The sequence below is a fragment of the Amphiura filiformis genome, chromosome 14 (assembly GCF_039555335.1).
Source record: "Amphiura filiformis chromosome 14, Afil_fr2py, whole genome shotgun sequence".
NCBI classification, from domain to species: Eukaryota; Metazoa; Echinodermata; class Ophiuroidea; order Amphilepidida; family Amphiuridae; genus Amphiura; species Amphiura filiformis.
This window is the reverse complement of record NC_092641.1, coordinates 8,709,042-8,731,838: the sequence shown is the minus strand read 5'-3', so window position 1 is coordinate 8,731,838 and position 22,797 is coordinate 8,709,042. Positions and strand designations below refer to the sequence as shown.

The window sequence follows — 22,797 nt, the reverse complement described above, 5'->3', positions numbered from 1 at the left end:
GTTGTAAAGCTTCCAATTGCAGAAATCAAAATTTTCTCGGACAAACTGTTATTCATCTTCAATGAAAACATGAATAACATAACACCCTCGGATTATAAAATAGATAACGTGGACTAAATTTAATGAGATACACAAACTTTAGGAACGGTGCAGCGAGTATGAAAAAAGCGCCTGTTGATCAAACTTGGAATGAACTGCATTGATGAGTGCATTATGTAATTGTTAATTTCTTCGCAACCAGTCAACCGAATCAAATACAAATTTTGTATGTGATACACATTAAAATAAGCTATGCGATACATTTTAAATTTTTTGATTATGATGATGTCTATTTCTCGACTAACGTTCAATTCTATTTACTCGGTAATTTTTTCTGGGACACCCTGTATATATATATACAGGGTGTCCCAGAAAAAATTCAGGCTATTCTCGTTCGTTTACAGGTTTTAATTCAAAAATTGTATTCATCCATTGCCATGGTAGTTAATCCGATTATTACGTAACTTCGACAGCGAATAGTGCCAGCGACTTTACCCTTTCCATGTCAACTCCGGGGATGTGCACCGCAGCACCTCTTAAATTTTTTTCTTTTTCTGTGTGGTGGTAGACATTGATGAGAAAGTAAAATTCCGAAAATTTGAGCTTCATACTCCATTTCATTTTCCCGTGGCATCAATTTGAAATTTAGGGGGGTCAGCGTAAAAAATGTGTCGCAACGCGAAATACAACGTTTGGAGGTCCATAAATGTATAAAGGGAACCATTTACAACTTTGTATGTATTCTGGGGTACTTATTTGTGTAGAATTCAAATCTGGCATCAGAAAACTTGTAACTCCTTTACTTTAAAAGATATAGGGCCCTCAAAATGCAACTTCGTCCATCCAGGACCAACTTTGGGGGTCAAAACTCCAAAAGTAAAAATAATTTTATTGTCCATTTTTTGCCAGTCAGAGCCTTTGGTAGACATTTTATCCAATTTGGTTTTTTGAGACATTACTCTTATCCAATATTGAGCCTATTAGAATACATCAACTTTTTCATGTTGAAGATAGCTGAGATATTTTGGGATACAAACACCCCAAGGTTTGCATTTCCATAGAGTTGTACACATTTTGATTTCGCATGTATAATGATTTATGTACAACTCTATGGAGAATGCAAACCTTACTGATGTGTTGAAGCCATCGCGATCGAGTCCCAAAGCCAATATCCCTCAGAAATGTTGTCCAAGGACATATTTTCAACATACCTGAAGTTGATGGTGGATCAAAATGCCTGACATTGGTTTTCAGGGGGGTCAAAATGTACAAAAAATGTACAATTGGGGTTTTGCATGGGTAATATCTCAGCTAAAAATATTATAATAGGCTCAATATTGGATAAGAGTAATGTCCTACCAAAGGGCTCTGACTAGCAAAAAAATTGACAAATTTGCATCATTTCAAGTGTGCAGCGCCCTCTATCTCAAACATTTATTCTTCACTCATATGTTAGTATAGAGTCTGTTAAGGTGGATTAAAGTGAATATCAAAAATCTGTATAGTTTGAATGTCCAATATCCAATATCCAATATCCGTCTAACTTTACTGTGCTTATTTTGTTGTGCATCACATACGAAAATTGTATTTGATTTAGTTGACTGGTCGCGAAGAAATGAACGATTACATAATGCGTGCATCAATTCAGTTCATTCCACGTTTGATCAACAGGCTTTTTTCATACTCGCTCACCGCTTCCTTAAGTTTGTGTATCTCATTTAATTTAGTCCACATTATCTATTTCATAATCGGACGGTGTTATGTAATTCATGCTTTCACTGAAGATAAATAACAGTTTGTCAGAGAAAACTTTGCTTTCTGTAATTGGAAGCTTTCCAACTTCGATTCTTTATGTTGTGCAAATAATATTTTAACTTTCCAAAGAACATTTGAGCCAAGAATAACAATGATCAAGTGCTTACAGCTTTACGTGTGATTTTTGATACCATGCAACATTAATGTTGAAGTTTTAAAAGATTTAAACTTTGCATTACAGTTTCTTAGAAATATTCCAAAAACATTAATGTGTGTGAGAATTTTTTTAAGCCAGCTGGAATTCTTTATGCAACAATGATATTCTATATGCAACATTTATATCAACATTAACGAAAAAATATAATTACAAGTACCGAGCATCATCTTACATGCATGCAAGCTTTCATTTTCAATATCGTACAGGTTTTCAAATTTGAACAAAACCTAATTTAATGTTTTGCAAGAAACAGACTGTTTAAAAAGAACGAAAAGGATTTCACAGAACAAAATATGAACCCCATTGACAGTTAACCACCAGTGTGCCTTGTGTTGAATGATCTTTCTTTCAAACTTGGAATTGACGCATGCGCTATGTAATCGCTGATTTCTTCGCGATCAGTCAACCCAGTGGGCACAGGTTAGGATTTCGACGTTGAATCAACGTTGATACAACGTCGAAGTTTCAACCTAACCTTATTTCAACCTAGAGGTTAGTTGAAATCCGGTTGAAATTTCAACGTTGATACAACTTTGAAATTTTAACCTGATTTCAACTAACCTCCAGGTTGAAATCGGGTTGAAATCAGGTTGAACTCCATCAGGTTGAAGTCCATTTGCAAATACAACGTGATTTCAACCTGATTTTAATATCGAAATTGATTTCGACGTCGAAATTTCAACGTGATTTCAACGTCAGGTGTGCCCACTGGGAACCGATTCCAGTAAAATTGGCGTATAAGATGCAGAATAAGATGGGCTACACGCTGATATTTAGATGTTTCGATTTTGATATCTATTTCTCGACTGATGTTCAAATTCATTCGCCCGGTAATTTTTTTCTGGGACACTCTGTGTATTAAATGACACCTAAAACACCTCTATTGAATAATGCAAATTAGTTTTTATTGTGTCTCGTAAAAGTAGGCCTACTTAATTGAATAATTAGGCACACTTGATTAAACCATAGACGAAGGAATCAATCTAACTTTGTTCCCGACCCAACGGTCCTTGCAAATTAGCTACTAGGCAAGAACCCCCGGGATATTAGCCGATCAGGTGAGCTTCGCAGCTAATCCACGGTACTCATTACAAGTCAAGAGGTTGGGAGTGCAAAGCCTTACTGTGACCTACCCATAGTGGGGGAGTACCAAATGAACCATGCGTTACTGGGTTCGACAAATGTCTGCTTATTATTTGTCTAAGATATAAATGTCATGGTTTCAAAACAGATCGTAGTCCACAAAATGTCTAGATGCCCCGCTAAGAATGGTCGCCAAATGGTTTGATTGGTTTCTGCAAGGTATCAGGAAAATGGTTACGGAAGAAATTTGTACGGAAGTGGTGATTGGACGAAAATAGCAGTAAAAGATGACCGATCTCTTGCAAGGAATGGGGATTCTGGGTCCCATGGTAACTCCATAAAGGACATTTAAACAAGAAACACGTAATGAATACACAAGTCAGTGTTTTGGTGCGATTCAAGGTCATACGGTGCCTTATTGAGTAGGCGCGTGACATTTCTTTCTTCTGAGTCCCCAGGACCTTGAAGGAGATAGTCTACTAAGGCTCGTAACTTCTTCCACCCGTCACATCCATGAATCACTTTCCCACCACCAGTTTCCTGATTCCTTGCAAAAAGCAATTAAACCATTTGGAGAAGATTCATTTATTTGGTTCCATCTCAAACATACATATTCACAAATATACCAAAAATATCACATAGTGCCTAATATAAATACAACTACATAATAGTTCAATAAATCCAAAGGAAAAACAAAAACAGAAAGGAAAACAAAGGTATATACAATCACTAAATAATTATACCATGGAAGATGCTTCATAAAGAAAGCATATTAGCAATAAGATACTATTTGATAACAGAAAAACTATATAGGTACCCATGTGTATAATATTAATTATGGGTGAATATGATTTAGGAACTAGATTGTATAAAGAAAAATAAAGGTGCGGGGGGACATAAGAATATAACAATAATAATGACTTAAATTAATGGAGCGTACTTGTTGATGGTCTCAATAGAGTTGAATTGAGCAAGGGTTTTTTTTAATGCAGCAAGGGAGCGGCAATTTTTAATGGCTTTATTTAATGAGTTCCAAGCAGGCCCGTAGCCAGGATTTATTTAGGGGTGCTGATTTTGAACAAGTGGACTTTTTTTTTCAAAATTTGGACCTTTTTGGACTGGGGGATCGAGCGGATTGGGACATTTTTGGACCAAACTGGTATAAAAACCTCTATTTTTTGCTCGCGTGGGACATTTTGGGTCATTTTTTTGGCATTTTTTAGGGAAGGTGTGCCGCGTCGCACCCCCACCCCTCCTGGATACGGGCCTGGTTCCAAGTCATTGGGCCTTGGGTTTTAATTGTGTTTTTAGCAAGTTTAGAATCAAATGACAATGGTGAGCGTCTGGTCAACACCTGCCAGGAGTACAATCTCAGACCGGCCCAGATGAGATTCCCGCAACCCAGGAACCGTCTCTGGACTTGGACCCATCCAGCTGGATCAACCCATGCACAGTTAGATCACATACTAATAAACAGCAAGTGGGTAAATTCTCTCCGCAACTGTCGAGCATACAACTCAGTAGAAGTGGACTCCGATCATCGTATTGTGAGCATCCGTCTAGCTGCCAGTCTGCGAACTAGCAAAGGAAAACCTTGCAAGAGACCAAAATTCAACTGGAAGAAGTTGCAAGATCCTGATACAAAGGAGGAATTTCAGCTGGAGCTATCAAACAGATTCCAGGTCTTGAGCATGGATGACACCACACCCATCTCTGATAGGTATGAGACCTTCGAAACAGCGGTCCGTGAAGTTGCTGAGAAAGTTATTGGAAAGCAAGAGCCATGCGGACTACCAAGTTGGGTATCAGATGCAACCATCAGACTTAAACTTGAAAGGGATGAGGCTAAAAAGCGGTACTCCATTTCAAAGTCTCGTCAATCTAGAGAAAGATGGAGGAACTTGAACACCAGCCTTAACAACTCTTATAAATCTGATGAGCTTGCTACCCTCAATAAGCAGATGGAAGACCTGAAGCTGGCCGACGAGATGGGGAATTATACCACCACCTGGAAAATTATACCCTCGCTTTCTAGGAAGAACTCAAGGAAAGGGGTGAAAGTCAAAAAGAGAGATGGATCAGCTCCAACCAGTGACCATGAACTGCTTGAGGAATGGAAGGAATATTTTAGTTCACTCCTTAACAACGACAGTGGCACAGCAGCTTCAGAACTTCCTGCACCAGCTGTTGAAGATCTTCCTATTATCACTGAGCCCTCAACTCGTGAAGAAGTAGTCAAAGCAATAGCAGCCATGAAGACCAACAAGGCAGCAGGATTGGACTGTGCTATAACTGCAGAAGCACTTCAGGGAGGAGGGATAGCATGATTGATATGATTCTCGAATTCTGTATGGAAGTATTCTCAACGCTGACACCGCCACGTCAATGGGTTACGAATGTAATCATTCCTCTACCAAAGAAAGGTGACCTCTCTCTCATGACAAATTACCTTGGTATTTCGCTTATGTCCATTGCCGCAAAAGTGTACAACAAGATCCTTCTGAACAGGATCCGACCCCACATTGATCCTTTACTGAGAAGCAACCAGGCTGGCTTTAGATCGGGTCGCAGCTGTGCTCAGCAAATACACATTTTGAGGAGGATCATGGAAGGCTTCAAGGAGTACCAACTTCCCTTAACAGTCACCTTTGTGGACTTCAAAAAAGCCTTCGACTCCATCAACAGGTCCGTCATGTTTTCAGTGCTGCGGCATCATGGAATGCCAAAGGTTGTAGTCAATGCCATCCAGGTGCTCTACAAAGACTCCAATAGTGCCGTTATGGTAGATGGCAGTATCTCAGAGCCTTTCCAAGTAACAACTGGAGTGCTTCAGGGTGATGTGTTGGCACCATTCCTGTTCATTATCCCGGTAGACTACCTTCTGATGAAATCAACTTCTGGAATTAATGCTGGAATTGTTACCTACCCACGTCGGTCAAGCAGGTATCCTGCCAAGATGCTGAATGACCTGGATTTTGCTGATGATATTGCCCTGCTGGAATCTTCCATAGACCGGGCCCAGTCACAGCTTACTAGGACTGCAACTGCAGCAGCAGATCTAGGCCTTGTCATCAGCGCACAGAATATATGACTGCAAACTGTAACGCCCAACCAGCACTTGAAGTCTATGGTAGTACCATCAACCATGTCACAGACTTCAAGTATTTGGGTTCCAAGATGGGCTCTAGTGTTGGAGACCTAAAAGAAGAAAAGCACTAGCCTGGGCAGCTTTCTGGAAACTGGAACGCCTTTGGAGAAGCCCGTCCTTGCCAATCGAAACAAAAATCAAGCTGTTTCAGACAACGTGTGTTACTGTCTTTCTGTACGGGTGCGAGTCATGGGTAATTACAAGGACATGGAAAACAAGATCAATGCATTTGCAACATCTTGCTACAGAGTCATGTTAAACATCAAGCGTGTGGATCGGATTCCAAATGAAACCATCTACAACCTGACCAACACCACTCCACTGGTTGCCAGAGTCAAGATTCATCAACTGAAATATACTGCGTCTTGAAGATGGCGAGCCTGTGAAAGAATATGCGCTTTATATTCCACCACATGGGAAGGGGAAACCGGGACGGCCGCGCACACTGTACTTACAGTATGTCCAGCACCTCCTGGGAGATACTGAAGGGATGCTGCAACCAAACAAAATTGTTTCGCTTGCTCAAGATCGCATTAGTTGGAGAAAGCTTGTAGTCGCCTGCTCCGCAGCCGACTGATGATGATGATGAGAATCAGTAGGATCGATATGAAGGGCTTGCCTAGTAATAGTTATGAATGTCGGGTCGGACAGAGAAATTAATATTTGGGAGCCCAGGTGGTAATAGGTCATGGTGGTACCGGTATACATATGCACTGCAAGTTGATGAGAATAAATGTCACGGATTTTTAATTCGTTTAAAGAGAGAAATTCAAGTTCGGGATACGAGAACAGTAACCGAACTGGGTTTGCCAGTCTCCCGATGAAGGTCAAAGTTGTGAGCGGAAATTTGAGTTATGTCTTAATACATGTATTGTGTTGGGATAATAGGTTTAAATTAATACAGATGGCATGTCATGCTAATAATACTGTACTAAATCAACTTAGTATAATTGTGTACACTTAGTCCTAAACAAAATATATAAAATTATATAGAATTATCAACATGAGGTATATTTTCTAGCTTATCAAGTTCCTGTTCTTATCTGACCCAATGCGGTTTCAGTTTTTAAAACAAAAAGCCGCATTACCACGCTTTTATTTCCCATTAATAACATCACCTTTAGATAGTTTAACTATTCGATTTATATATCAAGACTGACTTGTCATTAGCAATTGCAAGAGTATCGTTTCTTACCGCGATTCCGTGAGGTTTTTGGGCTCCTTTGATGATGCACTCTACGAATTTACCCTTCTTATCATATCGATGCACATGACCCCATTTTTTATTGAATGATCATAGACAGCCAGTAATAACGAATCATCCCTGTCGTAAACAGCACCGAGAGGAACCGCCGCGCCGGTATTGTCCGATCTGAATCCAAACCCAAACCCTAATTCTACACCGAGCCCTCGAATAGTGGGAGAAATGCTAACAATCTCATTCCCAGAATCGTCGAAAACGATAACTCTACAATGCCGAATATTATGTGGGAAAAGGTTGGTATGAACTACACAAACCTGACCGAGGCTGTTTACTGCAATATGGCTCGGCCTTATACTGACATATATTTCTCTAAGTATGGTAAAATCGTCCGCATTGTGTACCGTTATAACTTGCTCGGTGAAGTCACCGATGTAGATTTCACCGTTTGAATTTACCGCGATGCAGCGAGCCCGATTTTCTTGTTTGCCTTCTTCCGATATGCAAAAGCTGCCAACATTTTGACCTTTAATGTCAAAGAGTTTAACTCGCGTTGTGTTATCCGTAACAGCATAATGGCCTTGTTTGGTAACCGCTACATCACAGCCAAGTTTCAAAATTCCGACAGGCTTCTCATGCGCTCCGACTGAGTTGAAGACAAACCGCTGCGACCCGTCTTCCTCAAACACATACACCCTTGGCTGAGTACTGAGATGAAACCCTCTGCCACTTGCTTGAGGCTCTTGGTGTTCAATCTCATCGACCACGGCGAAGTCGCCACATTCATGCAATGTTATACCTATTGCCGAAAAGAAAACATCATCATCTTCTGAACTTCTTTTGACTATTTTTTTGTGTTGCTTCCACTTCTTGGTTGGCAAGTCGATTTCTTTGCTTTCCGCTTTACCTGTAGATTAACCAGTTAATTAAAGAGGTTCATAATTTCAAATTTTCCCACAATAAATCTTACAATATTAATAAAAAGTATTATAAAGAAAAGTATTATGAATGTGTTATACAAAATTAATAGGCATATTCCAAGGTAATGCAACATGAAATCTGTGAACAAGTTCATTCGAAATGTTAATAATTTCAATTTTATTTTGAACAATTCCAAAGAAAAATAAAGATGCTTAACTCACAATTTAGTGACGTTTCACCACTATACACTAATGGTTTCATCAGAATGCCAACCCATCACATCGGACTGTTTCCTTTTACAGGCAACAGGAAACGCTGTTGTAGGCGTGATCAAGTATGTCAAAGATGTTGATGCGTGCGTTTATATATGATCCGCAGTATGCGTGTTTACCCAAAGGATAGACTTCTCCATCAGCGGACTACAGGGGCGGATTACCTCTGTGGTAATTGTTTTAGTTCCTACGTATAATAGACTCGAAATTGGCGAAACTGGCTGTCCCTTTTGGCATTCGGCTTAAAGATCACCAAAAGAGGTGTAAACATTTGAAATTAGACCATTTACGCTGGCTTATCGCAAATCTTCTGTCTGTCACAGATATTTACAAATCTACCATCACCGATCATATGTGACCTCTACAAATCATTTTATCAATTGGGAGGACCAACTATGATGGAATACGCACTTTAGTGACTCTAAAGTCATTGATCTAGTAGTTTTATCAGAATTGCAACCCATCACATCTGACTGTTTCCTTTTACAGGTAACAGGAAACGCTGTTGAAGGCGTGATGGAGTAGTCAAAGATGTTCTTGCGTGCGTTTATAATTATGATCCGCAGGGTGTGTGTTTACGAGTGTTTACCCAAAGGACAAACCTCTCTCTCAACAAAAAGCGGGGGCCATACAAGATCCTCTGAGGTGATTGTTTTAGTTCCTACATAGACTCGACTTTGGCGAAACTGGCATTCGGCTTATCACGAAAAAGAGGTGTAAACATTTGAAACTAGACCATTTACGCTGGCAAATTGCAAATCTTCTGTCACAGGCATTCATAAATCTGTCATCACCGATCATGTGACATCTACCAATCACTTTATCAATTGGAGGACTCTAAGTCATGGATTTAGTAGTTTCATCAGAATTAATGGCAACTCATCACATCTGACTGTTTCCTTTTACAGGCAACAGGAAACGATGTTGAAGGCGTGATCGAGTATGTCAAAGATGTTGTGTGCGTTTGCATGATCCGCAGTATGCGTGTTTACCCAAAGGACAAGCTTCTTCCTCAACAAAAAGCGGAGGCCAAGATCCTCTGCGGTGATTGTTTTAGTCAGGGGTTTTAGTCCCTACATGGACTCAACATTGACGAAACTGGCCGCCCCTTTGGCATTCGGCTTATCGCCAAAAAGAGGTGTAAACATTTTGAAACTAGCCCATTTACGCTGCTCTGGCAAATCGCAAATCTTCTGTCACAGGCATTCACAAATCTGCCATCACCGATCATATGGCCTCTACAAATCAATTGGGCTTGGGAGGACTCTAAAGTCATTGACCGTGAAGCTGACAAGATCAGGAGGGTGAAAGTGCATAGGAACAATGCCGGAAACTACGTCACGCTATTGTTCGACCTAGGCTACATATTTTTAACGCATGCGTGTTCGTCAATACAGCTTTAGACTCCTCCACCTTCGCAACACGGTACGTGGAGTGACTGGAATCACACTGACGGCGGAGGAGAATACTAGCTGGTCAAACAGTTTAATTCTATCAAGCATATAATACCTAAGCAATCATCGTCATTTGATCTATTTACTCACAGAATATATTGTATACTCAAAATATAATTTTAAAATAGTAAACCTGTTAACTTATATATTTGTGTACTAAAATATAAGGACACGTGATGTCGAAGACAAAATGGCCGCTAATCCGCCTATTGTGAGACCTAGGATACATATTTCGAAAGAGGGCAGCAGACTAGGATGCCTATCCCTTTGTCTATTATTCCTGACAAGATTACTAGGTGCATGGTTCCATTTGGCATTCTAATCAAGAGGGGCCTACACACTCAACAACAATTTTGACCAATTCATCCGACTCCTGTTGCTTATAAAAGGAAACAGTCAGATGGGATGGTTGCAAGTCTGATTCGTCACTAGATTATGTTAAACGTTTTAATTTTTCTTTAAAATTGTTCAAAATGTACAAAATGCACAGTCAACAGACAACATCAGTTCTTTAAATACATGTATAGGCCTATAATTGAACAAACCAAAGTTCAATGACGTCCTATAAACGAAAGTCCTTCCGATTGGGAAGAGGGGTAGAAAAAGTCCGATTGTACCGTTGTAAAAAAACTGGTTAAAATCCCATTCAGTGATCCAAGCGAAAGTATATAAAAACAAATTCTGTATGAATCAGTTAAAAGTGAATGATAAGTCATTAAAATTGTCATTAGGTATTTCTGAAAAGAAACATTTGGGCAAAAACAACAAAAACAAAACAAAACAAAAAATGGAAACAGGCAAAGTTGAAGCCCCATTGAAATACATGTAATTGCAGATTTAGGTAAAATGTCTTATTTTGTCTTTGAAACAGGCTTTCAGGTAATACATCTATTAACACAGGTGCCAAAATCTGAATTTTGATGCTTTTTACGATCCTCAGATCAGCAAATTACTAAATTGGCCTCCAAAATGAAATATTGATTGTTTGGTTTGGAATTGTCAACACTTCACATTTACATTTTAGGGAGGGTGGAGTGGGCCAGCCTCTAAAAAAAACAAAAAAACAAAACAACTTACTAGCTGATTGTCCAAAATTGATCAGTGCTGCCGCTATGCCGGAATCAGATGTTATGGATACATAACTAGTATAGAAGGCACTGATGGCATCCTCAAATAGCTCAGGTTTGGTGTCCAGCTTGCAAACCAATGAAGAATAAATTGCATCCAGCTGTTCTTTTGGAGATTCTACAAAACAAAGTAAACGTAATTGAAATTTGCAGCATTTTGAAATTTCAGTTACTAGTATAATCGATATAACGTTCAAATCGGTTCATTTTGTAAAAGTTCCACATGAGTGCCCCGTCGTTAATATGGTAAAACACAAAATATATTGTTGCTCAACAAATTAGGGCCTAAAATGGAAAAACACCTAGTTTATAAATGCCACTAATAAAAAGAAGACAAAGATTAGAAGAAGAAAAAAACGCAATGATATTGTGCTACACACAGGAACAACGCCTAGACGTTCATCCACAAGCCTCAGCACACTTTGCATGTCGCTGACCACTACGACCCACGTCATCATCCCATAAACCATTTTATGTTTAACAACAACTCAGGGACTTTGCTGCTTAGAAGCGCATACCCTAGACGTTCCACCATTGAACTTCGCAGCCAGCAGTTCCTGAGTTTCGAACGAGACAATAATGGCAGTAAGTTCCTTGTCCAGGGAAAACTCAATTTTTTCAATGAGCGCGTACTAACCTAGTAAACTACCGCCTGGGTTCGAACCCGCAAACTATATATAGCCTACACCAATCCGAGAAGCGTTTACTGTATCTGGCCCTCTATTGACGGCAACACAGATGTACCAGAGCGGGAGATTTAATTCGTAATTCAATACTCATGATTGTGTATTGAATCTCACTGCTGTGTATAATTCCCGGGTACAATTCTGTATAGCACACAATAAATAATGGATGGAGCCCCCGACCTCGGGACACCGCAGTTATACATCTGGGACACCGCAGTAATGGCGAAGTCGGATAGGTGTATAGTTGAACGCCTTTAATATCGATTGAGCTAATTTGACTGCATGCTTATAGACCGGTATTATTACCGATCTATTTATGTATCACCTTTGTTAAAAAGCCCACTTTACCTTCCTGAATGATATCAACAAGATCACATCTGCCACATTTCTCCAATGCAGTCTTGAGTTCCTTTCGATAATTAGTAGTCCGGGTAGGCTGATCTTCCCTCCATGCTACTAACATATCAAACATAGCATTCTCAATGCCTCTTACTGCTGTCTCCATCATAAATTGTTCTACTTTAGCTTGGTTGAATCCTAAAAAACTTGCAAGTTTCTCCCATTCCGAACCCAAGTTAGAAGATATCCGCCGCAATATAATGTCACTCAGTGCCATGATGATGAATAGTGAATAGGCCTATCGTCGACAAATCCTTAAAAACCTATTGTCAATGCAAGCGCAACGGATGAAAGTTGCACGGTCCTGTTTGCACCTTATCAAAGAGCTGTCAGAAAACTTTTTTCTGAGAGTATATTACTTTAGGGCCCGTTCAATATTTACTCCAGGTTGAGCGGGAGTTTTAAGGGGAATCCGATTGGGAGGGAGTCGTGAGGCCTGAGGTATAGCTCCTGAATTTTGTACTCGAATCCACATATTTTGAAATCCATAATTGGAATCCATAATTTTGAGCGGACGCGAGGGGGAAACGCGAAATTTGTTGTGGATTTTGTTGTCAAAACTCCTGCAGGCTCCCCCTGACGTAAATATTGAACGGTCCCTTAAAACGCATATTATCTAGGAAGCGTGAACTTTAAAACTATGCCTACTTTGATTTGATCCCCGGGGGGTTCACTCGCATACTAAAGTGGTAACCATACTTGTCACAGCATCTCAAAACTCGACCCTAAATGGCATATTCAGGGGTTGCACATTTCACCTCTTATTAGCTTCTTATTGGCGTAAGATATTAGAAATTTTACCCCTAAATGGCGTAAGACACTAAACTGGACGAAGATGGATTGAAACGACTAAACGTTGAAGATTATCCTTAAAAAAAAGTATCCCTTTTCCTTTACCAAATAACATCTCAAGTGAACCCCCCGGGATTTGATCGTCTCTAGCTTTATTCAATACAGTTTTATAATGACAAAATATTTTGCGATACAATGCGGTGATAAATTCGACTTTAATTGAGGAAACAGCATCCTGTTCTGGATTCCAGCTATCTATTTTGTCGTTACGGTTATTTACTTTCTGGGTCGTGATACTTTCGAAGCCATGATACCTGGTTAAACGGCTGATCCGGATAAGACAACTACCATGACTACGTTAAAGGTAGACCGAAGTTCATATCAACCCCATTTTGCAGTTTTAAATTATGTACCAATTCAAAGAATAACAATTAACTGAAAAGGGCAATGATTTTATTTAGTATTTATTTTATTTATTTTTTATTTTTTGCCGCTCCAGATATATATCATTGTTACTTTTGATTTACAGACTGTACAATTGTTAGCAGTTCATAAATCATGATATGGTGACAGTATAGCCAAATTTAGGGTTGATATCGAAAATCTTTAATTTTAGATATAAGACACGGCAAATAATGAAGAATGATTTTAATCATGCTGTATTCTGATATTATTCAGCATTTATGAAACTTATGTGACCATATAGCACGAATGAGCCGGAAATGTCCTAAATTGTATTCTGCGTTATAGTGTAAAATGTACACGAAGGACGTATTCATCGGTACCTCAAGTTGCTTCGACAAGTATCTCAGTTAGATAGTCAAACATCTTTTAAACCAAACAATAATCCTGTTGTTGAAGAGGATACTAAGCTTCTACCTTAGATGTCTTTAGAATTCTTAATAACTCTGGTCTTTCAGGTCTTTGTTTGCTTTGGCTAAATCCTGTTCAAGTGGTGGGTTCAATGACCGCCAATTATAACTGTTTGATATTTATTACCAGCATGTAGAAAAAGAGACAAGTGTAGAAATGAAAAAGGTACCATTTTGTTGAAGGGGCAAAGTTCACAAACCATAACCCCGCTTCTGGATATCATTTGAAGTCAAATTATATAGGCCTACCATTTTAAAGCTTATGATATATATTTTCTAAACACGAAATAAAACAAAATTGAGCGGGGAGGAATTTACGGCTCATTTGTCGTGTACTGTCACATATAACCGATAGAAGGTACAGAAGTTGCGCCTTCTGGTCTGTGCATTTGACAATAAACATTATTTAACATAACATTCAACAAATTTTCTGTTTTGACCCATGTATAGCCCAAATGTTGACCTTCGACCTTTTTGCTCTTAACCATGATAACTCAAGAACGGTAATTCGTAGATGGGTCAAACTATACATGTCTATGTGGGGCCAGTGTTGGGTACAATTTCTTTTGAAATACCTGCAAGGAAATTGTCAACGCCCTTATAACAATTTATTCATCCTGGTTTATTTTTCCTACATCCTTCATTTTCCGAGTAAAACCCCAGGCCATTGTTTGGAGTTGACCTTTTACAATATTGTTTGGAGTTGACCTTTTACAATTCCTGGCTATTATAGATTAGTAAATCCCGAAAATGTTGCTGAAACATGGTTTACCTATGTGTCGCTTAAATGTTTTGTAACACTGAATAGGAGACACAAAAGGGTTGATCAGGACTTACGTGAGCTGTCAAGCACATTCAATGGAATTACAAATTACAACTAGTGGCAAATGGTGGTCATAGACCACAAACCTAGCTGGCACGTTTGACATGACCTTTGACCTTTTAAAATGTTTCCCGGGTCACGAGTTTTGTTGTCACCGAGTTTGAGCCCCGTACCTCTAACAGATGTCCAGAAAATGTATTTCTAAAATTTGACCTCTGCATGACCTTTGACCTGACCCCTGAAAAATGTTCCCCTGGTCATGAGATTTGTTGTCACTGAGTTTGAGCCCCATGAGTCCAGATAATGCAATTGTAATATTTTACTCCTTTAATGACCTTAGACCCCAATTCTGTGTACAAGTTATAAGCACTGGGTATAGCTGATGCCTATGTGCAATTGATGTTATTGTGCTATGTAATTTGTAGCAGAAGAAGCATTTTGAAGGTATTTGGTTATATACCGGAAATACCCCCTTAATAACCTTTGACCTCAATTCTGTTTACACCTTTTGAGCACTGGATAGAGTCGATGCTTATGTGCAAGTGACGTTATTGTAGGATGTTATATGTAGGAGAAGAAGCATTTTTAGCTGAAATCACATTTTGGTCTATTTGACCTCTCTGTGACGTTTGACAACTTAAGTGCCATGTGACATATAATTTTTATGATCATAGTCAGTGATGGTTAATGTGTAAGTGTATAGATATCGTAACACTGTTTAACGACCCCACTTTTAGGCGGTTACAGAATATAATCGAGAAAATTAAAATTTTGACCAAAAATCAAATTTTTGACCAAAAATCAAATTTTGACCAAAAATCACATTTTGACCAAAAATCACATTTTGACCAAAAATCACATTTTGACCAAAAATCACATTTTGACCAAAAATCACATTTTGACCAAAAATCAAATTTTGACCAAAAATCACATTTTGACCAAAAATCACATTTTGACCAAAATCACATTTTGACCAAAAATCACATTTTGACCAAAAATCACATTTTTGACCAAAAATCAAATTTTTGACCAAAAATCACATTTTTGCCCAAAAATGACAAAAAATCACTTTTTTGACCAAAAATCACTTTTTTGACCAAAAATCACTTTTTTGACCAAAAATCACTTTTTTGACCAAAAATCACTTTTTTGACCAAAAATCACTTTTTTGACCAAAAATCACTCTTTTGACCAAAAATCACATTTTTGACCAAAATCACAGTTTTGACTAAAATCACATTTTGACCAAAAATCAAGTTTTGCAAAAAAAAAAATCATATTTTTGACCAAAAATCACATTTTTGACCAAAAACAGATTCTCAAAGCATAATAATGATAAAATTGAATGGATCCTTTCGCACGATACACAAAGATATTGGTCTCGCTGTGAGTTTAAAAGATATCGTGCTTGGCTATCGCCTCGCACGATATCTTTTTAAACTCACAGCTCGACCAATATCTTTGTGTATCATGCTCAATCCATCCAATTTTATATCAAAATCGGTCAAAGCGTGTATATAATATGTCTGAGCTAGAGCAAAAAGTGTCAGAAAATTGCCAGAAAGAAAGAAGAAGAAAGATCGGATAGCAAAACAATACCTAGCTCGAGGGGTTGTAAACCCCCAGCTAGGTAAAACTAAAACTAAATAAAACACTTGAACTTCCAATGATGTGCAAGACCCACCAAACAACTTATTTCAGTCCGGTGTGGCCCTTTGACCAACATATCAGAGATAAGTGTTGTTTTACATGCGCCTGGGTGATATGCCTCTGGTGCCCAACATATCAGGTATAAGTGTTGTTTTACATGCGCCAGTGTTTCCAGATCAAAGATTGGTGTTGTTTTACATAGTGCAGTTTTGTCCACGGCAAATTCACCGTGACCTTCAGCCATAAACCCGCTTATTGAAGATTAAACCGATATATGCAGTACTAAACCATAGTAATCTATTGTCCAATGCAATAAATTGACAATTGTCCAATTTATTACCACCTGATAATATTGATCCAATGAGCGACCGAATTGTCCGCTACGGACGACTAATACAATCGATAATGATGCTATTGACATGTACGAGCGGAGCTCCACTGACCGAGTTTTGGAGTATTTTTCACTGAAAGGCAGCTGTTTGCTGTCATTTTACTCATCAAGGCGGACCACCGTTATTATAAGGACTATGCCAATTATTTAAAGATTGACATGTAGAGAATAAGCCATACTTGATTGACAGAAAGTACTAAATTTGTACCTGTGACGGTTTTATGACACCAATCTTCCAAATATGACCAAGCCAGGGCTGCCCGGTGAAGCAAAATGTGCATTGGAATAACACGGCGAGTTTGGATAGATGGTAGGATTTCTTTTTAATAAAATGTATGTTCCCCCGCTATTAAAGCTTGTACCGGATTGAAGATTCAGATATTTGGAAAAGAATAAGTAATTGAAACATAGATCTCGAGCAAGTACTAAAATCAGAGCTTTTATACTTTTTGATATATGATGCTAACTAGTTCATCCCATATAGCTACAACACAGCGCTACCATAGGGTTCAATTGCCTATTGTGAGTGCCCCTGTGTTGTGTGCATACATGTAGTTAACAATAACTGCATGATGACCTGGCCTGGGTGACCAACATATCAGAGAATGGAACATTGTTTTACCTGCGTCTGGGTGACCAACATATCAGAGATTCATAACCTCATTAATAAACGCGATGCGTGCGATCCAATCATATTTTATATTTTGTGAAAACGCGAACGCAAATCGAGGTCATTAATATCTCACAATTGACCGCAAAATGCGTAATTGTTCCAATGTCGCACACAATTGACTTCTGCGTGCGCCGTATTGTGCGTCCAACGAACTGCGCGCGCGCTGTCTGCCGTATTTGGATTGCCCGCTACCATATTTGCACAGATTCTGATACGCACTTTTGTTATTGGTCGTTTTGTTTTAGCCTGATCGATTTTGGGAAAGGGAAGATGTAAAAATTGTTTATTTTTACAAACTTTTGAGGAAAATTTTGTGTTATTTTGTAAAGTTAGAAGATCAAAGTGACGGTTATGAATGAGGTTAATAACTTTGCATCGAAAGTTATATGTCGGGCATTGTGAAAAATCTAAACATTTTGCTTTGGACCTCGGAATATCCCTCGGGGCTGCGCCCCTCGGGATATTCCTCGGTTCCAAAGGCAAAATGTTTAGATTTTTCACAATGCCCTCCAAATAACCGAGGCGCAGTTATTAACCTCTAATTAGTGTTATTTTACCTGCGCCTGTGTGACCAACATATCAGAGATTAGTGTTATTTTACCTGCGCCTGGGTGACCAACATATCAGAGATTAGTGTTATTTTACCTGCGCCTGGGTGACCAACATATCAGAGATTAGTGTTGTTTTACCTGCGCCTGGGTGACCAATTAACATATCAGAGATTAGTGTTATTTTACCTGCGCCTGGGTGACCAACATATCAGAGATTAGTGTTATTTTACCTGCGCCTGGGTGACCAACATATCAGAGATTAGTGTTATTTTACCTGCGCCTGGGTGACCAACATATCAGAGATTAGTGTTATTTTACCTGCGCCTGGGTGACCAACATATCAGAGATTAGTGTTATTTTACCTGCGCCTGGGTGACCAACATATCAGAGATTAGTGTTATTTTACCTGCGCCTGGGTGACCAACATATCAGAGATTAGTGTTATTTTACCTGCGCCTGGGTGACCAACATATCAGAGATTAGTGTTGTTTTACCTGCGCCTGGGTGACCAACATATCAGAGATTAGTGTTGTTTTACTTGCGCCTGGGTGACCAACATATCAGAGATTAGTGTTGTTTTACCTGCGCCTGGGTGACCAACACATCACAGATTAGTGTTATTTTACCTGCCTCTAGGATCTAGAAGGTGACCATTGACATTATTAGAGATTAGTGATGTTTTACCTGAGCCTGGGGCCCAACATATCAGAGATTATAGTGTTGTTTTACCTGAGCCTGGGCGACCAACATATTAGAGATTACAGTGTTGTTTTAGAAATTTACAATGATCGTACTTCTCCAATCATTGTAGATATTCCTAACGAAGTCTCGAAAAAAGTGAACCTGTGAGACTCGTTAACCATAATATCTTCCGTTCACCGAACGAACCGATAAACACGAAAAATTATTTTACACCAAACACAAAAAAATATTTTAAACTTCACCGCAAAACGAACAAAGATTTCTTACTTCACCTTAACACGGAAAAACAAGAGCGGTAACCGCACCATAGCTGAACCATGCCCGATTGGAGCAACTCTAAATTTGACCTCACCTTTGACCTCAGATGCCGCGGATTGTTTTCCCCAGTTACAGCCCCATCAGAGGAACATTAAATTTGACCTGACCTTTGACCTTACATGACCTTGGCGGTTTCGTACTACCCAAGTATCAGGGATCATTTTCTCCAAGTTACAGCCCAATCGGAGCAACTTTAAATTTGACCTGACCTTTGACTTCAGATGACCTTTGCCGTTTCATACTCCCCAAGTGCCGGGGATTGTTTTCCCAGAGTTACAGCCCCATCGGAGCAGCTTTAACATTTGACCTTTGACCTTGGATGACCTCAGATGCTGTTTCATGATCCCCTTATGATCAAGGATTATTTGTACCAAGTTTTAGCTCAATCGGACATATTTCAAAATGTTGGTTATATAGCATATTTACCTTGAAGCTAAGCTTATTGTGTGTATGTATGTATTGATTTTCATAAATGCATCATGGGAAGGAATAACATTTGACCACCAAACCCCCACCGCACAAGTATTCACCATTATTGCGCAATCAGCCGCAACTATATAGCATTTATCACATACCCTTAGTGTGTATTTTCATAAATGCATCACGGGACGCCGTAATTTCCTGTGATCTAAATACTAACCACAAAATGGGCTATACACCAATCCGACTTCGCCATTACTGCGGTGTCCCCGATGTAAAACTGCGGTGTCCCGAGGTCGGGGGTTCCACCTTCCACCCATTATTTATTGCGTGCTACACAGAATTGTATCCAGGAATTGTACACAACAGTGATATTCAATACACGATCATAAGTATTGAATTACGAATTAAATCTCCCGCTCTGGTACATCTGTGTTACCGTCAATAGAGGGCCAAATACAGTAAACGCTTCTCGGATTGGTGTATACACCAATCCGAGAAGCGTTTACTGTATTTGGCCCTCTATTGACGGCAACACAGATGTACCAGAGCGGGAGATTTAATTCGTAATTCAATACTCATGATTGTGTATTGAATAGCACTGTTGTGTACAATTCCCGGGTACAATTCTGTATAGCACACAATAAATAATGGATAGAACCCCCGACCTCGGGACACCGCAGTTTTACATCGGGGACACCGCAGTAATGGCGAAGTCGGATAGGTGTATAGTGGGCGATCTTAGATACGTCCAGTTTGGTCCATACTGTGGTTAAGATACTGTTTTAATAATACTTTGGGAATTTTCACAATATTTACTTCACTTTCTTGGAAACAATATTATGCTTGTTATCAAAATAGCAGACAAGCTGCCTCCCGGCACAGGCAGTAATTGTTATATCTAAAAGGAAGTTGGCAAACCCGTGATAGAAGCCCAATTGGGCGCCTTCTGATGATTTTAAAGATAAAACGGACCACAACTTTAAAACTATTATGAGTAGAACCCCCTGTGTTTTTGTATTATATTCTTTACTTCTTTCTCTTTCATTTTACACCACTTGGGGGTTCATACAGTAATTGTTACCGTAAAATGGGGTAACTTTGGGCACTTTTCAGAGTTTTTAAACCACTGCTTCCAAACAAAAGCAATTGTATTTCGAATTATCTCTTTTCTATGACATTAGGGTTCCCTTCTACACATTGAAGTTGAAAAAGATTTTTTAATAATTTTGTAAGGGTGCCCTAGGGGTTAAAATAGCCTGACCAAAGTTACCCCGCATTTGGGGTAACTTTGGCCAGAGTATATTACATTCCATGAAGAAAAAAAAATCAAAAAATTGATCTTCGCTGTATATGGACAGGTGTTGTTTTTTGTGACATTTGGGCTCTTACAAAATTAATCAAGCATACATCCTTGCTCACAAATATCGATTTTTATTTTTCTGAAAAAATGTAAAAAATGCTCATTTTGGACAAAATCCTGATTTTTCAGAAATTTCGAGGATATTGGACATGAGCGATTATTATTTCTTTCAAACATATTTCTTAACAAATTGACACCAAATATGACTAAAAACAATATTGCTGTACGAAAATATGACCATTTAAAAAAATATATTTGACCGACCAAAGTTACCCCGCTGACCGAAGTTACCCCATTTTACGGTACCTTGCGTTTGCTTTATAATCGTTCACCCAAACTGAAACTATAATACCAGCTCATTGCTCACCTGCACAGGTAAAACAGACATACCGTACCGTATGTGTGTGTGGATTTAACCAGAGAAGATCTGATGTAACATAGTTGAGCTGTTTTCAATGAGTGTTATCTTGGTTTACTAGCTTTTAATGGGGTTTAAGTCCTGCAAAGGTCGTGGTGAATTCTACTGTAGACATAACTGCACCATGGGATGTCGAAAAACTGACTGGCCGTATCTGAGTGACGAAAATACCAGAGGTATCGGAGGATGTCGAAAAAGACTTAACGCGGCTGTGTACTCAAGACGTTGTTTCTTTCGCAAAATTGAGCTTTTTTGATATTTGTTACTTTGTTATGTTTTTTATAAATACAAGGAAAGAAAATCCGGATTTATAAACTCCAACTGCGCTATTTTATGGATTTTATTTCACTATTTCATTCGTGTTTGCAATTTTAAAAGAGAGAAAACCTTTGTTGTATCAGCGGGGTGACACGCGCGCAACAACGCATCGCGCTGCGTATCGCGCAATTTGTTAACGCACAGATACGCTACGCATACGCGACGCTTATCTGCATGCGTGGCGCATCCTTTGGAAACACTAATTTCAAGTGGTCAAATGGCTCCGTTTTAGCTGATAAAATGTGGGTTTTTCAAGTTCTTTTCCTCGATTTGAATATCAAGTTATGAATGGATTTCGCTCAAACTTCTCAACGGGCTGTGGATTTACCCGATGTTCACATAATATAAGGTAGAAAAACGAAAACTGCCACATTCTCCTGTGAGATTCGATGAAAGGGCAAAATGTGACCACTTTAAACTTTAACGGCCATTATTTCAATGTTCATTTTCTCGGTAAAATGACGATTTAGGTACACGATAACTCAATAAATAGTCTATAAATACAGCATCTATAGGTAAGCAAATATGATCATCGTAAAAAGCATGATCGACTCAAGAAACGGTTTTCTCATTTTTATATTTTGGTCTATTTCCGATTTTAGGCATCATTTTGTGCAAATAGGCGTTTGTGAATTTTAAAAGTTCAATTTGATGCCTTATATGGTCAATATCTCAAAAACTAAGTCCAAGATCCAAAAAAGAAAAAAACCGTTTTTGGAATGAAGCCTCAAGATTGAGCTAAAAACAAAATAAAATATTTTGGAAAGAGTGTTTTTTGTTATGATGTACCTAACAAATATTGCCAAAAACTCACTTTTTGTGATTTTCTTCATAATTGTTGTTTTTACCCCAAATCTGTATTTATATTAAGATTTATTGATGTCTTGCCTTTATAAAAATGTATACTTTTATATGTCTTGCGCGAATAATTACAAAGTTATTGCACTTTTACTACATGCATGTCTGAGAGTACACAGCCACCTTAAAGTAGGCCTATCGGAAAATGTCGAAAAAGTCTATATAATACTACTAGTATTACATTATAAAATTACCAAAAAGTTCAAAAGTGGATTTAAACACCACATGTGTGAAAAAATGAACCCAACCCCGCGCCCGGCCCCCAGCACACTGCCAATTTCAGTTTTGTCGCTTTTGGCAACCTATACTTTTAGCAATACCGTACTGACAGCTCGTCACCCATCAA

The 22,797-nt window shown here is 38.8% G+C and overlaps 1 protein-coding gene across 1 annotated transcript; it reads right to left on the bottom strand.

Moving 5' to 3' along the window:
* Positions 1 to 6,312: 6,312 nt before the first annotated feature.
* On the bottom strand, positions 6,313 to 12,627 carry LOC140169653 (uncharacterized). Its single transcript, XM_072192939.1, has 3 exons — positions 12,252 to 12,627; positions 11,168 to 11,335; positions 6,313 to 8,350 (listed from the first exon to the last, which is right to left on the bottom strand). The coding sequence occupies exons 1-3, from the start codon at positions 12,517 to 12,519 to the stop codon at positions 7,479 to 7,481; spliced, it is 1,308 nt and encodes a 435-aa protein (XP_072049040.1). The 5' UTR covers positions 12,520 to 12,627; the 3' UTR covers positions 6,313 to 7,478.
* Between the last annotated feature and the right edge of the window lie 10,170 nt (positions 12,628 to 22,797).